Genomic DNA, 17183 nt, shown 5'->3' with positions numbered 1-17183 from the left:
AATCTGGAGTAAGTAAATTGGGAGTAAAAGCTTCTCAAGGTCCAGCTTGGCATGAGAAATGCTTCTGTGTTTGTCCTAAACCTTCTAAAAATTCTGACCTTTGATGCCTGCCCCTCTGTATTTCCAAATCAATTTAACATGACGGAGGCATCATCCATTGCGTTACAGAGGCTGGAAGGGCCAGATGAAAAACATCCACAGTAAGTCATCTATTTGGCTGAGATATGATGCAGCAGCAAAACTTTCACCACAGGCTATTTCTCTCCTAGCTGTTGTAAAGTTTCCTCTGCAGTTTGCAGGGAGTTAATTGCAGTAGCACTGATGAGCCCTGCGTTTGGCTTCACTGGCGGAAGAGGAGCCTGATGGAGCAGGAATTGTGTTAAAGGCCCATTTGGTGGTAACGGGGTTTAGACTGCCTTTAAAAATCTCATAGCAACCAAGGAGCATGGGGAAGCACTCCAGAGTTCACTGGAAGAAAGAGGCAGGAGCCCCTTTGCTTGTCCACTGGGATATAATAAGGTGCCGGTACAAGTGCTTGCATAACGTGGCTTTTCAAGGCATAAATTGTGTGACAGGGCCAAATCTGTTCCATCGGTTCCACCAAATAAATTTTCTGACGTGGAGGTGGCCACAACTTGTCTTGGGCTGAGCTGAGAAGTGCTAGAACAAATTCACAGACAGAAACAAAAGCAGAGGCTGTTTTAAGGACATCCAAGGATGTTGTATAACTTGTTTTTAAAAAAATAAGCCCTGCCCAGGGTACTGGGTCAGTGGGAGGCTTAACCTCAGGAGTGACAAGTAAGGTGGGACTGGACTGGCTTTGCAGACAGTTTTTCACTTCTGAGTGTGAAATCAGCAATAAGGTTTGTTTTTTAACCATTCACTTCCTTGCAGACTTGTACGCAATGAGCCATGTGTCAATCCTATTCTTCGTATAATATCTAATTTACCTTTAAGTATAAAGGCACCGTCTCGCTGGGTGCGAGTCCTGCTGGCACAGGGCTTGGGCAGCTCAGCTTCCCTGCTGGCGCCTGCCCTCACACTGTCCTTTACGTGAGCTGCAAAGACCTATTGAAAACCAAAGAATTTTGGCTTAACTTCCTTCTCCTTCCAAGATTTAAAAAAAAAAAAAAAAAAAAAAAGTTGTTTTCCCACAAACAGTGCGAATTTCAACCTGAGAAAAGGCAAAATATTGACTCATTTGTTCATCCCTGACAATTCCTGTTACGTTTTCTGCAAATTTCCATTAGAAACATGATACTTTGCCAGACTATCTGCTTTAGCCATTTCTCACGTGTGCGGGATCATTTGATTAACAGTATTATGAATCTTAACACGAGTCAGTTGGGCTTTGCTTCTGGCATCTTAAAAAGACAATGGAAGCAGCACTGAAGTGATCCTGGAAAATGCACCAGTTTTCCTTAGAGCTGCATGAAAACTCAAATTCAGGAGGGTTTTGTTTTGACCAGGCACCTCAACCCTGTGGTTTCAGTGGAAGTTCTGCAGCCTTCAGGCCACGGGTAGCTCGAATCATTGAATTTTGTCTTTGCCCCCCACAATCCTCGTGAGCTTGCTAGAAGTGTTTTGTGGATCTGGAAGACCAATTCGTGGTTGTAAAGGAGACACTTATAAAATGGAACCAGCTGAATATATGCTTACAACCTGCACTGGTTCTCACGCGTTGCTTTGCTCCGCTGTATTATGTAGAGCAAACTCCTCTGCAGCTGCAGCCTCTCTTGTCTGCCAAGGTATCGGTGAAGTCCTGCAACAAATTCAGCTGTAGCTTCTCTCCCTCCTAGATCCTCTGTAAGTTTTATGGAATCAAGGAAATTTCATCGTCAGTTCTCAACCCATCATCCCCTCGGTAGTGCATCTGGTCGGGGGTGATGAGGTGGTGTCCTCAAGGTGTGGGTTGCAAGTGCTGGTCCACGGTTGGGCTTCTGCAGTGCTGCCCTGGGAGGTGGGAGCAGCCAGGATGGGAACCGCTGCTGGGATGGGATGGGATGGGATGGGACTGGGGCCAGGGCAAGACAGCTTCCACGGGGGAGTGTTGAATTAAAGGGTGTGCGAGGAGCTCTCCAAGCAGGCAGGCTTGCTGCATTCCTGTGAAATACGGCCTTACAAGTCCTTGAAGGATTTATTGTTTTCCGGGCACTGCTGGACCTAGTCCGATAGGCTGGATATAGGAAGGAAATGACTCAGTTGCTCAACAGACAAGTGCAGCTTTGAAATTCAAAGAGGCAGGAGACAGCTGAGAGGCTCCAACTCATTCCCATCGGGAGCCGGGTCCCTGTGTGTCTGTTATTCTTTGTGCACAGCACTTGGGGGTCGCAGCCGGGACAGGGCAGGGGGTGGGGAGGGAGGAGGCTCTGCTGGGCAGCGGTCACACTGCGAACCAGCTGATGCCTCAAAACCCTCCGGGGTGAGAGGTTTTGCCATGGGAGAGCAGGTGATGGCAAATGAAGCTGGGGGCCGGTGAGGGGCCAGGCTGTGGTGGTGGGAGCAGCTGCTGGGCTCCGCATCTGCCTGACCATTGCCAATCAATTGCTGCCCCGGGGGCACAGCGTGGGGCACAGCTTGCAGCCGTCTAACAGCTTTGAGGTTTTCTAAGGCACGTTTCCCACCCGTGACAGGGTGCAGAAGCTCAGTGAGCCTTCTTGCAGATGAACTGCGTGAGGAGTTTGGGTGCTGCAGCTCTCCCGTCTCCTTTCCTCTCACCCATGTTGTCTGGAGCTGGCCCCACGGTGCCCGGCTTTGGCACTGTGGTCTGAGCTGTGCAGGGGTTTGCATAGCTGATGATTTTGCAAGACAAGTTCAGGCTTTTGGGACCTCTAAGCCATCAAGGTGTCCAGTCCCTCTGTAGCCTTATGCTGTAACTCCTGGCTAATGTCAGACATGGAAGTAAGCAGATGCTTTCTCCATCCTATTATCAGTTTGGTTGGAGAGAAAAAGAGAAATTTTTAAATGACAGAAAGATCCTTAGCAGAGAAACAAGAGTTAGTGTTAAAAATAAAGAAAACAAGACAGCTTGTTTCATCTAAACAGAAGGGTTATTAAACAGGCTTGAATTAATCAGTGATCTGCCAGAGCTCTGAAATTGAAAAGCAGGGCAGAGGAGCATGGAGCAGATCAGTGGGAAGAAGCCACTTTCTTGAGTAGACGTTGATGTCCAAATGCTGTAGGAGAGGAGATGATGTTCAGCTGATGGTGGGACGGAGATGAGATGGCTCCAGCCCTTGGGGTCCTTGGCTAGAGCTCAGAACATGAGGCTGGGGGTACCTGACTGCCAGCACTGGGACCCCCCCAGGCACCGATGCACAAGACCAGTATGCTGGGACCCTACCAGCAACCAGCCGCTGTCCGCGTGGCTGCGAGCTCTGCGATGGCCACTGCTTGTCACGCTCGGTGAAGCAGACTGGGCAGGCAATGGAGATAGGTTACATTTCCCAGGCTTCAGGCACCTCAAAACACTTTCCAAAACTCCATCAAGCATCCCAGTGATGCACTGAAAAGGGCAGGCAGCCCTGTGCCAAGAGGCTTTGAGAGGTAAAGGCACTTCCTTCTCGTCGCTGATAAAGCTGGTGTCGATTGCAGTTCATAGCACATCCTTCCACTAAGACAGGCCAGACGAGGGCTGGTTAATGGCCCCTGAAGGGTTCTTCAGTGCTGTGTGGCTCTCTCCTGCACCAACCTGTCTGCTTCGGTTTTGTTGTTAATTTAAGGGCTTTTTGCAGTTGTGTTCTGCCTTCCCAAATCCTCGTGATCCCACGGTGGTGCCTGGAGGATAATTTCTTCTGCTTCTGGGGTGGGACTGCCAGCATCGTGAGTGTCAGCTGAGATTTGGAGTGAAGCAGTCACGTAGCAGAGACGAATCTCTCCCTTCGCATGTTCTTCCACTTCCCATCGGGATGGCTCCTGCCCCGGTTTGGTGCCGTACCATCCCTACCCTCCCAGTGTGATGAGGAAGGCACAGTGATGGACAGCGCGATGGCCTGCGGTTGTGTAGGTAACTTGGTGGTTATTGCTCATAATCTCAAAAGATAATCCCGTTCTGGAGTGGCGTGGAGCATCATAACCAGTAAATACCTCTTGGATGGGGGAACATGCCTAAATGTGCACACAGGCAGTGGTGTCCTCTTAATTTCAGTGCTGCTGGCTGAGGGAAATCTATAGCTGCACAGTTGGGGATTCAGCATCTCAGAACCTAATTTTAACAAATGTACAATTTCCTGGTTTACTTAGGTAACAGCACTGTGGTTACTGTGTAAATACATCTGGCTGCCGTAGGGAGTGTTGGGGATAACGAACACCACTCACTGTACAGGGCTGGCACAGCCAAAGGATTTCTGTTTCAGGATTTCTGTTTAATGGAGTGGCTGGGGACCCATTTAATTTGAAGCTGGGGTTCTTCACTTGCCTGTGGTGCACTTGGAGTGAGGCCAGGAGAAGCTGCTGCTTATTTTTCTCCTCCAGTTCGGTGGCCGCTCTGTGATCTTCCCTCGTGCTGCACTGTAATATTCTCTTGTAATAAACTGCAGCTGGATGTCACCTGGGGAGACAGTGCTGGGCTGAGGCTCAGGAGATAAAACTCCTAGCTTTGCCACTGGGACCTTTTGACTAGCCTTGGGCAAATCATTTAATCTGCTTGCACCTAAGGTCACCATCCATTAAATTCTGTTTTGTTGGGAATAAAGTCCATGAATAATCAAATGATGTTCAGGTGCACCAGTGAAGAGGGGCGGATAAACCCCAGTCTGTCAGGACTCGGGTAAGAAACTAGAAGCAGCGCTTTCTAAGGGACATGCTGACCTGGATTGCCTGGAGGGGTGGTGGACTCTTTCTGGAGGTCCTTAACGACAGTTAGAGAAATGTCTCTTGAATGATGATTATAGCTGGTCTGTGTAGCAGGAGAGTGGATTAGAGAATCGCAGCTTTCTGGCCGCAAACTTTTATGATTTAATGTTATCCAAAGCGAGTGACCTGTTTACACAGGTTTGAATGAAACTGAGACTTCCCAAAACTTGAATAAAGCAGCTATGAAACTGAAGAAGTGTTAAATTTTCCCTTTGTATCATACTTCAAGGCAACCAGGAAAATAAGGGTCTGTTCTGCTCCGTGCTCCGGTGCATTGTGTTGTCGCCAGCCTTGGGTCTGTCCTCGGGGACTGCATGGTGAATAAAGTCCTCTTTTCCCAGCACCTCTCTTGATGCAAGGTAATTTATAAGCTATTTCGCAGCAGTGTACTTAAAGCTCAATAGCTGCCAGCTGTGGTTTCTCAGATAGCAGGTGTCAAGTATCAGCACAGGGAAAGAAAAAGGTGTCTAATTTCTGCCACCTAGGTGTCCTTGGTTGATTATGAATTTTTCTGGACATCTTTTGGGGTTGGTGGGTTAAATGTCTCCAGCTGCACTACACAGCTGGGTGTAAGCTGTGCTGAAGCCACAGCTGCGGTCCTGCTTTAGATTTGCCAGAGGAGCCAGTGCTCCCTTGGAGACAGTGATGATTTTATCAAAGAAATGCCTCCTTGCTGTGTGGCAGGGATGCTTCAGCTTCCTTGGGGGTCAAGAGGTAGCCGTGCCTAGGCTTGCTTGTCACCAGTGTCAGGGGAGAGCAGCTCTGCTCTGCTGAACAATCTCTGATCAAAGAGTTTATGAACACAGACGCACCAAGAAGCGCTAAACCAGTCCCTTACGCGTACTTTACTACAGTGCTTTATTCCTAGTAACTCCCTTCTGAGTTTTCCATCAAAGTGCATCATGTATGCATCGAACATCCAAGTGCCTCATGTATGAAAGCATTATCTCCATTTCACAGGCAGAACAACTGAGGCTGAGTAACACCGCTTGTCCAAGTCTGGGACCAAGCCAGGAGGAACGTCAGGTCGGGGTGCCGTGCCGTGCTCTCCAAAATGCAGTTGCAAAGATGGGGCTCACAGCAGATCTCTCGCTGGGATTTTCTGTTTCCCTTTACTCCAGACCTGTTGACATGTGTGTGTTCAAGGGGGAGATGAGGGGGAGAGGTGGCTTATCCGGTATGCATTGTACAAACAGTATCTGAAGTCTGGACAATATGAACAAATTTTGTGCATAATTCATGCAATCATGTTTGTTATCAGGGAAATGCCTTTTCATGGCTGGGTTTTGTTCTTCCCCTCCTCTTCCTTGTCCCAGGGCTGGAGGAAGCAATAGTCACAATACTGTATTTTGCCCTCTTAACTCTTTCTCAGAAAGCTGACAGGCCTGTGAAATACCATCCTTGTGAATAAGCAGCTCCGGGGAAGTGGGGACACAGCTCCCGGTGCGTCCCGCCTGCGGCTGCCAGCACAGCCCCCAGAGCGGGGACAGGCGCTGCCAAGGGACAGCGAAGCAGATGGGTGAGGCATAAAGGTGGTTTTCAGCCCCAGACCCCAAGGGTTTGGTGCTGCACGTTATCCTGTAGGAAAGGCTTGCAATTTGTCATCCCTGTGGTTCAGTAACCTCTGTAGAGACCTCAGACCTGATGCCAAGCACCTCGCTGGTGATTTAAACTTGCTTTTATTGTTGTTAAAAGTCTAAATATTCTAAAGGCAAAAAGAAAAGGCACTAAGAGCCCTCCTCATTGCTTTGTATTACAAACCTGTAATTACTTGATGTCAAGCTGCCAGTAACTTCAGTTGGTGTCGAACTCTGAAGCGAAGGATGGAGCTGGCTGTCGCATGCTACCTGGGTTTAAAACGCTCCGTTGCTGCACTTGTCTTCCTCGGCATGGCTGCTGCCGTGTGCGATGGGTGCTGAGGCTCTCAGCTGCAGGACAGCAGGGAAAATCCTCTGCTCAGGGCTGCAACGTGCCAGGGCTTCCCTTGTTGGAGAAAGGCAAAGACATTGAGAGCAGGGAAGGGATTTGTGTGAGAGGACGTGCAGGTTTCTGCTGGGTAAGGGGCTATTCGGCAGCGCTGGGCTCATCTGGCTGCAGTGGCTTGGCCAAGGAGGCAGGACTGAGACCGAGACCTCCGATCTGGGCTGGAAACATCCCATAGCTCAGAGATGCTTAGATCAGACAGTTTGGCTCAGAGCTTTTGTCTGTGTAAACCAAAACAAACCCCTGTTAATTATTGTAAGGTCTTCCTCCATAGCTGACAAATGTGTCCTGAATATCACTTCTTCAAACAGCATAAATCACTATGGCAGCATTAATGGTTGGAAAGGTTTCTCTGAAAAATTCCCGATGGGCTCCAGGAGGGATGCAGACCCAGCACGCGTGTTCTCACTGGTTCCGAAGAAATGGCCAAACTCTCAGCTTTTTTTCCTTGTTCCAGTTGGCAGACGCGATATGGAGCCAATGCAAAGAGAAAGGGTCAGGCTGATGCAAGGGTGAGGTTGTTCCAAATGGTTTGTTCTTGTATTTTGGTTTATATAGTGTAGCCTGCCCTTTTGGTGACCCTTTTGATAATTCTGGGGGATTTTTGACAGCCTGGTGACCTGCAGGGGGAGGTCAGCAGCCGAGCCAGCCTGTCTCCCTGCTCCTGGCCTCGCAGCAATGAATCTTATTTGACTATAAAAAGCAAAAAAGGCAGAATCCACCTCCAGCTTAGAAAGCAATCACGGGCCCATTGTCCTGCTCCCCACAAGCTCCGTTATTTCTCAGGAGGCTTCATTCTATGAGGCAAGTCCCCAAACCCATGTGGCCTTAGGAGAAAAAAACGTGGTGGGTTTTACTGCCTGCTCTGCTCCCCCTTCGTGGGGTGGTTGGGGACCTCAGTGGCCTCTGGGCTGGGAGCCATGCCGGGGCAGCCTGGGAAAGGCACATGGCACTGGGATGCTGAGAGCTGGGATGGCATTGGTGGGGATGCTGGTGTCGGTGGGGATGAGTTTGCTGTGTCTCGGAGGTGCCAGGGCTGTAGTTGCTGTCTCCTCCAGAGGGGATGGAGTGTCCCAGGAGCGCAAGACACGCTGGAGCGTAGATGATGGGTGAGGGCACAGCGGTGCTGGCATGGGGCTGTGGATAAATCACTGCTCATGAGACCAACCCTACCCCAAAAGAAAAGATACTGCAAATGCAGCTGCCACACTGGTGACATCAAAATTGTTCCTTTGATCCGTCATTTTCCACGGGAGATTCTCTTTTTGGTTTTGCTTTAATTTTCCTTTTTATCTCCCTCTTTTTTTTTTTTTTTTTTTTTTTTTGGTGTGCGTAAAGTACCACTAATGACAAACTGTGGTGCCCGTGAGTGAGTGACAGCTGAAATAAGAGAAATGACTAATCGGGCCTCCTGAAGCCCTGTCGCATGGAGATTAAATGAGCCCTTTTTTCTTCCCCCCTCAATAAGAATCATGGGCATTTGAATAATAATATTATAGTCTCCATTAGGATGACAGTGGGGGAAAAAAATTGGCTCAGACCTGTGATTATTCCTTCAATCTAATAATTATTTAAATACCAGATAACTCCTTTCAGCCTAATTGAGGCCTTTCAGCTGCTTGGGTTTATATTGTGTCCCTGAATTTACTCTCTCTTTCACCTTGCGTTACTAATAGCTTCAGATTGCTTTTAAGGCCACATTTTAAATTTGCTTCCAAAATAATAGGAAAAATTAATGGTCAAATAGTATTAAGTATCAGACTTAAAATCACCCACTGTCCTGGTTCCCTGGCGTTTACCTCTCCAGCTGTACCCAGCTGTCCCCACAGTCCCCCATAGGACATGCGCTGGGTTTCTGCTGGTGGTTGGTAGCTGTATCACTGAGCACTGCTTCATCCATGTTCTGCACCCCCGTGTCCCCCCCCTCCTGCCCACCCTGACCCCTGGGCAGTGGGGTGACGCAGAGCCAGGGATGGATCATCATCCCTTGGCTCATTTCAGTAGGTTGTCAGCTCATGGCCATGCTCTGTCATCTTCAAATAATGTTTGAAAATGCAGATTCTTCTTCCTGGATGATCCCTCTTGCCTTTGGCAGTGGCTGTTCACAAATATCCTGCAAAACCTTCACTGTAAGGCACCGCATAGAAGTTTGGCTTCAGCTGACAGCTCTGCTGCACAGCAGCTCCAGCCTGGCTCCGGCTTTTGCACTGGCTCCGGGAAAGAGAAAACTGCTATGGGCTGAGTGAAGAGCTGCCATGTCTCATACATATATTTGTACGTAAAATTTAATTATTTAAAGTCATTAATTTCTAGCTTGCGCTGTTCTTGTCTCACTTCGCAATGGAACAGCTTTTCTAAAAATCGGAAAGCTGCTGAGCAGGAAAACTGTCGTGCGCTGCTGAGCTTTACAGTGGAGCCTCCCCATTCCCTGTAGAACCTCCTTCTCTTTCTGGACTCCTCCTGACCCAGAGCCCTCTGCCCCAGAAGCATCTCTCCTTCTCGGGGAAGGAGAAACTGAGGTAGGCTTCATTTTGGGGCTCCTGTTAGTGAGGGATACTTTGGCCTCGGAGGAGAGCCCCCCTGTGCTGCCCTGGGCAGAGGCTGCCTTCTCTGTGCCCTCCCCACAGCAAGGGCAGTCGGGTGGCCATGGCTGAGCGCTTGCCTGGGGTACCCTGGTGCTGGAGGCTTCTTGTGCATTGATCTGGAGGTGCTCTGTCACTGACTCGATGGCTCCACAGGGCTCCTGTATCTGCAGCTCTCGTGCCAGCTTTTCTGGGCTCCTCTCGGCCTCCTCCGTGGCGCGGGGTTCCCTGCGTGTTTATGAGAAGGCACCGCGCTGCTGGCTGGCATCTCCCCACCAGTGACACGCGTGGACTTCTCGGTGGCTCGGGCTGCACTGCCACATTACCCAAGAGCAAACCTGCTCTGAGATCCTTGTGGCCATATCAGATCATCGGTGCCCACCGCAGGTCACCAGCAGCCCTCACGTGGGTGGGCAGCATGGAGAGCCTTCCTCTGAGCAGATGCTCAGGAACTGTTTGATTTGTGCCCTTTTGGCACAATGAATGTTTGGCACAACAACAAATCTTTATTCTGGATTCAGAGAATAGTTTTGGGTGGGATGTTTGGGTGGGAAATTTAATGAGAAGAGCCGGCGAGGTCACCCCGGTGCTGTGGTGGCATGTTCAGGTCCGCAGCGCAGGCAGCTGTTTTCTGCCACAACAATCCAAACAACAATCAGAATGCAGCAGGGTCTGCGTCCTAGCTGGGAGAGAGAGAAACCGCTTCAGCCAAAGGTGAAAATTAAGAGACTGGAAATAAGAAGCAAGCAGCCGGGGAAACGTATCCCTAAGCAGAATGAGAAACCCATTACCGCTCTCTTTCTCCTGTCTTGTCAGTGACACCAAGACGTGCAGCCCAGGGACAGAGCTCCTTTGTCACCTTTCAGAAACACCCGTCTCCGCTCCCCGGCGTTAACAAGCCTAAAGAGCGGCCATTCGGTGACACTCGCTTATGAGCTCAGTGGAGGTTTTCAGCAGTGTGAATTATTTTAAATACCAAAAGGGAGAATCAGCATCAATCAAAGCGGTGGCTGGCCGCAGGTGAGGACAGCCAGCCTGGGCTGTGCTCGGGAGCAGCCTCCTGTGTTTCGCACAGGGCAGGCAGGAGTGTCAAGTCTGCGCAGGTTTCTCCCTGGTGTGCACGCCTGGGGCTTGCATGGCCGTGGTGGGACTTTGGTGCAGAGAGGGCGGGTGGAAGGTGACTCAGCCTCAGCCTCCTCCCAGGGCTGGTGTGACCCTGCGGTGTCGTGAGGTGGTAGAGGACATCTCTCCCCAGGGCGGGCTGAAATGGTTCCTTTGATCATCCAGCCTGGAGCGTGTAAGGAATCATAATTTGGGATAAAGGAGAACTTTGCAATGCTTTTCTGAGTCTGGGCAGTCAGACACATCTGTGGCGCTGAGCAAGACTGAGGTCAAGCCAGGAGTACAAGTCACGGTCAGGTCTAGAGATGATAACAAGGATGAGAGATAATCCAGTGACCTCTAGGCAGGTCTGTGGTGACAAGGGAGGTGCAGAGCCCCTGTGCAGGGATGTTTTCAGAGCCCTGACATGGTGCCCACCTCAGAGCGTTGTTCTGCTGGCCCCACAGCTACTCTGAGCAGCTCTGCTGAGCCAGGTCCTTGCTGCCTTGCAGGGTGCTTGTCTGGCATCGCTTCCAGCCGCTTTGTGGTAGCCCAAGGTGATGCTGAAAGTCTGGGGCTGAGCTGGGAACTGAGCTGATACCTCCTGCGTGGGATGATCCAAGCCAGACCCTCCTCAGATGAGACAGACATGGAAATGCATGGATTCTGATTGTCTTTAAAGTTCATGGTTTTGCTAGGGGAGTCTGCCACCTTAGCAGAGGTTCTGGGTGATGAGGTGGAGCAGACAGAGGGTTACAAGGGTCCTCTTCAACAGCTACTGTGTGCACGCTGTCCGGAAGGGCGGGTGGAAAGCTCTGGTGTCAACATGCCTCACGCAGGCGATGTGTCTCTGAGGTGAACACCCGCTTCCTAAGGAAATTCCAACCTCGTGATTCCTAACTCGGCCTGACAGCCTCCTGCATGAGCAGGGAGGATGGGGCCAGGGGCCAGCAGGGCTCCAGCTGTCCCTCAGGCCTCCATGAGGTCTAGGTGCTTTGGGAGCACCCACAGAAACAAAAGAAACAACAGAAACAAAAAACCCCAACCAAACACACCTGGCTTTCATGCCTTGTTTCTACACAGATTTTGGCCAGAGGTCTCCAGCTCGTGTCTTGCCTTGCCTTGTCTGTGCGGGTGAAAACACGCCCGTTGAAGGCGACCCTACTTCTGACTTACATGTAATGCTATCGGGAAGGGCGTATGGGCAATTTCTTTGGCATTAGGTCTTCTGGACCCAGTTTCCCAGCTGTTGCTTTGTGTAGGCTTCAACCATCACCTGCGAGTTCTGTTAGAGCAGGAAATTTGTCCGAGGCTCCCAGTCTGTCCCCTGCCCGTGGTGCTGCTGGCAGCGCTCAGCTGCAGGTCTGACCGTGTGTCCCCATGCTGGTGACAGCTGCTTTTCCAGCAGTAAAGCACCTCGTGAAGGCTGCAAGGAGGTTCTGCCTGAAAAGCACCTGCAGGAGTTCTTCTGGCTCTGGGGAGGGGTGGAGGGGAGATGCTGGCGGCTTTGGTGTGTATGTGCTCAATGAACTTGCCTGCATGAGACTTCTTCCTCAGGTTTCCAAATGAAATAGAGGATTTAAAGGTAGAAAACACCTCTTATTTCCTCTGTTGCTTCCAACAACATACCCTGCAGGAGGTATCCTTTTAGCCAAGATTGCAGATTGATGGTTGGGTGTGTGAGCTGCGGGCTTTGTCTTGGGCTGAAGCTGATTATCCCCTCCCGTGGCTGAGCAGAGTACATTATAAACAGCTAAACCACATAACAAATTAACACGCAGAGGCTGAACCAAGTGGCAAAACCTCAAGCTTGAACTGTTTACCAGTAAGTTAGGAGTCCTGCTTAATTCTTGTTGGGCTTAGAAACATCCTTCCTTTATCTCAAGGATTGTGTAATTAGAAAGCCTCCTTTGAATTTTATCTGCAGGACGCACTGGATCTAATCCTTTGCTCCGTGTGTTTCTTCTCCTTTCCCAGAACCATGTGAGGGACGTTGCTGGGTCACAGCACGCGCGCGGGGAGCACAAAGTTTGCCTTTCCCAGGATGGATCAGAGGAAGAACTGGCCTCGGGTACCGGACTCTGATGGCTGGTCGGTGGCTTTGCTGTGTCTTTTCCTGGCATCGCTCTCCCGAAATGTGTCCAGCAACACCTTGTTCAGCACTTTCCACTCTGAGAACCGGGACTGGACGTTCAACCACTTGACTGTCCACCAAGGCACCGGGGCAGTCTATGTCGGAGCTATCAACAGGGTTTACAAGCTTTCAGGTAACCTGACTATTTTGGTGGCTCATAAAACTGGTCCTGAGGAGGACAATAAATCCTGCTACCCACCCCTCATCGTCCAGCCTTGCAGCGAGATCCTCACCCTCACCAACAACGTCAACAAGCTGCTGATCATTGACTACTCTGAGAACCGGCTGCTGGCCTGCGGCAGCCTCTACCAGGGGGTCTGCAAGCTGCTGCGCCTGGACGACCTCTTCATCTTGGTGGAGCCCTCGCACAAAAAGGAGCACTACCTCTCCAGTGTCAACAAGACGGGCACAATGTACGGTGTGATCGTGCGTTCGGAAGGTGAAGATGGGAAGCTCTTCATCGGCACGGCAGTGGATGGGAAGCAGGATTATTTCCCCACCCTCTCCAGCCGCAAGCTTCCCCGGGATCCAGAGTCATCAGCAATGTTGGATTACGAGCTCCACAGTGACTTCGTCTCATCCCTCATCAAAATCCCCTCAGATACCTTGGCCCTTGTTTCGCACTTTGACATCTTCTACATCTATGGTTTTGCCAGTGGCAACTTTGTCTATTTTTTGACTGTCCAGCCAGAGACCCCAGAGGGTGTCTCCATCAACTCCGCCAGCGACCTCTTTTACACGTCTCGCATCGTCCGTCTCTGCAAAGATGACCCCAAGTTCCACTCCTATGTGTCTCTACCCTTTGGCTGCGTCAAGGGGGACACGGAGTACCGCCTCCTGCAAGCAGCGTACCTCTCCAAGCCAGGAGATGTGCTGGCCAAGTCCCTCAACATCACGGCCCAGGAGGATGTCCTCTTTGCCATTTTCTCCAAGGGGCAGAAGCAGTACCATCAGCCACCCGACGACTCTGCGCTCTGCGTCTTCCCCATTCGCACCGTCAATGCTCAGATCAAGGACCGCCTGCAGTCCTGCTACCAGGGGGAAGGCAACCTGGAGCTCAACTGGCTGCTGGGCAAAGACGTCCAGTGCACTAAAGCGGTAAGGATGCTCGGGCCGTGGTAGCCCTCATGAGCCAGTATCAATGCCTGGCCCTATGGAACACGAGCTGGCAGAATAAGATTGATCTTTCTGTGCCTCAGTTTCCCTGAACACAGAAGAGACACAGTAGTCCTTTTCCCCTTTAACTCATGTTCTTATCAGACAGTTGGTGGTGACAGTGAAAGGAAGGGGTAGCATTAAGGCAGATAAATGAAGGCGTGCGGTTTGCTGAAGGTGTTTGCTGTTCCCAGCCTGGGGCTCTGGAAGCTGGAGGAAGGCTCTCGCTCCTCCCAGAGCACGAGGGTGGTATCAACAAACTAACAAGATAAATACAAATGACAGTTGTGTCTTTTGTATTTTTATTCAGCTGATTTCTTTAATCTTGATTCACATGCAGGTTGTTCCTGGCTTGGGAATCTCTGGGGCCTTCTTTTGCCAGGCTTATTAAGTTTGGCTGCTGGGAAGAAATAAACATGGGTTAAATGAAATGAAAGAAGGAAAGCAAAGAGAAGCTTGAGTGCTGGCTTGCACAGGGGAGAGTCATCCCATCATAGTTACAACTAAATGGGCCTGAGCGTTTGGTAGTTAATGTCCCTTGTGGAAAATATGTGGATCGCAGTCAGTGTGATGGCGGGTGGCAACCCATGTCACCACCCTGCTGCCTATGCCGTGTAGGAACTCACTTGAGTGATCTCGGCTAATACAGCTTAATAACCCTTAGCTGTCAGCAGAATGATTTTCCCTCGTTCGTGGCAAGTGGCGTTTTAGGGAGAAGCCAGCATCCACGTTCCCTGTGCCGCAGAAAGGAAACTGAGGCACAGAGAGGTGGTTTGTAGGAGAGTGCACAGCTGGGTGGTGGAAGGAGCAGGAGTGCATCTTCCTACTTTGCACTCAGGTGGTTTATGCTCCCAGAGCCTTTCCCTGTGTGCTCACCCACCTTTCCAGGGCAGCCAGGCTGATGCTTTCCACCAGCCCCCTGATCACACAGAGCAGTTTTGTCTCTGTCCTGGAGCTGGGCTGTTTGTGCCAGAGAGGTGGCTACTCCAGACAGGAGTGCACAGCAGTGTCCTCGCCTCCCTCGTGGCATGGGATCAGCCGTGTCCAGCTGTCCTCTGGCTGATGGCTGACCTGAGCCCGTCCCACACCATGCGCTGCCGTGCTAGCGCTGCTGCGAGCTCTCACAGGGCTTGTGTGGCCTTCAAGGGAAGCCTGTGCAGATGTGGGGATGCTGAGCATCTCTCTGCTCATACTACTCGGCATCTCTGGAAACTGGGTCAAGAGGACATGAAGTGAGTGGAGGAGGATGTTTCTGCAAGGCCATGCAGCAGGGCTAAACCCATGAGAGACCTTGTAGATTTAGGAAATGAGTGGAAGTGTCTATTGGAGGTAGGATTCCTTCTCAGCCCTGTCCAAACACATTTTGCAGCAGCTGCAGAGTGTCTTGGCCTCAGGCAGTGAAGGGAGCAAGCCACTGAGGAAGGTGGCTGAAGCGGGCAAGGTCCCTGGGCAGGGGGTGACGTGTTGGTGGCTCCCACCCTGCTGTCAGCACCGCCAGCTCCCCTCCGTGTGAGCCCCAGTGCGTGGGGCTGCCCTGCGCTCTGCGTTTCACTCACGGCTACCCCAAACCTCGTCTTTCCAGCCAGTCCCCATCGATGACAATTTCTGTGGGCTTGACATCAACCAGCCCCTGGGAGGCTCGACACCGGTGGACGGAGTGACCCTCTTCACCTCAAGCCGGGACCGGATGACTTCTGTTGCGTCCTACGTCTACAACGGCTACAGCGTGGTGTTCGTGGGGACTAAGACTGGCAAGCTGAAGAAGGTAAGCTTATTTCCATGACTTTGGAGAGCCAGGTTCTAATTTTCATTTCTCTCAGGAGGCTCTGATGTGTGTAGCTGCTGCTGTGTGTTACAGATGTTTCCCAGCATGAAACTGGGAGCCAGTCAGGAGCAAAAATCACAGGGTTTGCGTCACAGAGAGCTTTGCATTGGTGAGACCAAGTTCATCTGTCAGCGCTGTTAGTACAGAGTGGTTGCTGCAGCTTCTTTTGAAGCAGAGAAGTGCCCAGCCTAGGGAAAGGTGAAGCAGAAACTGCTGCGTGGTTCTGGAAAAGGGACCAAATGAGGCTACACAGTTCCCATCTCTCTGTGGCATCACACTCCAGAGCATCCCCTTGCATGGGCTGAGGGCACCTTCCCGTGCCTCCAGCCAGCGACCCTCTTCTGCGGCAGAGTAATACAGGTCCCAGTCTGCCTGTATATTGAAGCATTACCGTTGTTTGTCTGGGTTTCTTGCATTTTGAGTGAACTACGGTGTGTGTGTTTGTGGGGCTGACGCAGAAATTATCAGGGCCTATCTGATCAGAGACAAGTGCAACTTCTGAGTACGAGTGAACCTCAGCAAGTTGTATCCAAGGTCTCAGATCTTTCCTCCTTTTTGACACACTGATGGAAATCTTGCGATAGTTTTAAGTTGTTTCCCAGCAGTCCTTCTGCAAGTTGTGGAAGTGAGTGAGAAAGCTTTTGGTGATGGCAGAATTGCTGGTGGTGGCAGGATGTTTGGTCACGGAGAGATAGGAATGGGTTAACTTGGCTGCTTCTGGAAACCAAGCCTCCAGGCAAAGTCCTACTGCTTCCCCCTGCCTCTTACCTCCTGCTCTTCCCTCTGACAGTTGGGTGATTGATGGGTCCTGGAAGATAACACTCCTCACTCTCTGCATCACAAAGGCAGGGGCTAGTTGCCCAGGGCAAAGAGATGCTTTCCCTGGTTTCCTCCCACAGCACAGGATTTTGGAGTCCAACTGGGATCCCACCCCGAGGGCTCTGAATGCTCTTCAGTGAGCAGGGCACAAAGGCTGGTCAGGCCCAGCCATACATCTGTTGTGGTCCTCACTAGTCCTTTCTCGGGGGTTCCGTATTTAAAACGAGTGTGGGAATGGCCTGGAGGTGCGTGAGCAGAGGTGTGTAAGGTCCCTTGTTGGTCCTCAGAGTTGGAGCTGCAACTGGAAGCCAGCTCCTCCATCAGTGGGTGCAGAAGTCTGATCCAGCTCCAGCAAAACCAGCCTTAGAGATGCTGCTCTGGAAAGCTGAGATCCTTCAAATTAACCTAAAATATACATGGCAGCATTAGGTGAACCTGCTAAATGCAGACTCTGCTTCGTGGTACCAGGGAAAGAGTTAACAAACATAATCAACAGCAGGCTGTTAATTTTTTTGTGTCCTTAAGCAGCAGGGAATTTCTTCCTCATCTATCCAGGAAGATACAAGGACAGGCAGATACTACACTTGAATGTCTGCATCATTTTAATTACATCAGTTCATTAATATTCATTCAGCACTTTACAAGTGCTGAGTAGTAGTAAATTAGGTGCCTCCCTGGTGCCTCTCGAGTGTCAGTGGGGCAATTTTGAATGTGGGGGAGAGTGGGCTTG

General features: G+C 50.8%; 1 protein-coding gene across 1 annotated transcript in view; it reads left to right on the top strand.

Annotated features, from left to right (window-relative positions):
* The window catches only part of PLXNA2 (plexin A2), a 180276-nt gene that overhangs the window by 8842 nt on the left and 154251 nt on the right, over positions 1 to 17183 (top strand). Inside the window, exons 2-3 of the mRNA XM_037410617.1 lie at positions 12498 to 13752; positions 15392 to 15574. Coding sequence (XP_037266514.1) covers positions 12565 to 13752; positions 15392 to 15574 — 1371 coding nt within the window. The 5' untranslated portion in view covers positions 12498 to 12564. The remainder of the gene's footprint in view (positions 1 to 12497; positions 13753 to 15391; positions 15575 to 17183) is intronic.

Source organism: Falco rusticolus, chromosome 17 (assembly GCF_015220075.1).
Source record: "Falco rusticolus isolate bFalRus1 chromosome 17, bFalRus1.pri, whole genome shotgun sequence".
In the NCBI taxonomy this organism is placed as follows: Eukaryota; Metazoa; Chordata; class Aves; order Falconiformes; family Falconidae; genus Falco; species Falco rusticolus.
The sequence above is the reverse complement of the archived record's forward strand: the minus strand, read 5'-3'. Positions and strand labels throughout refer to the sequence as shown.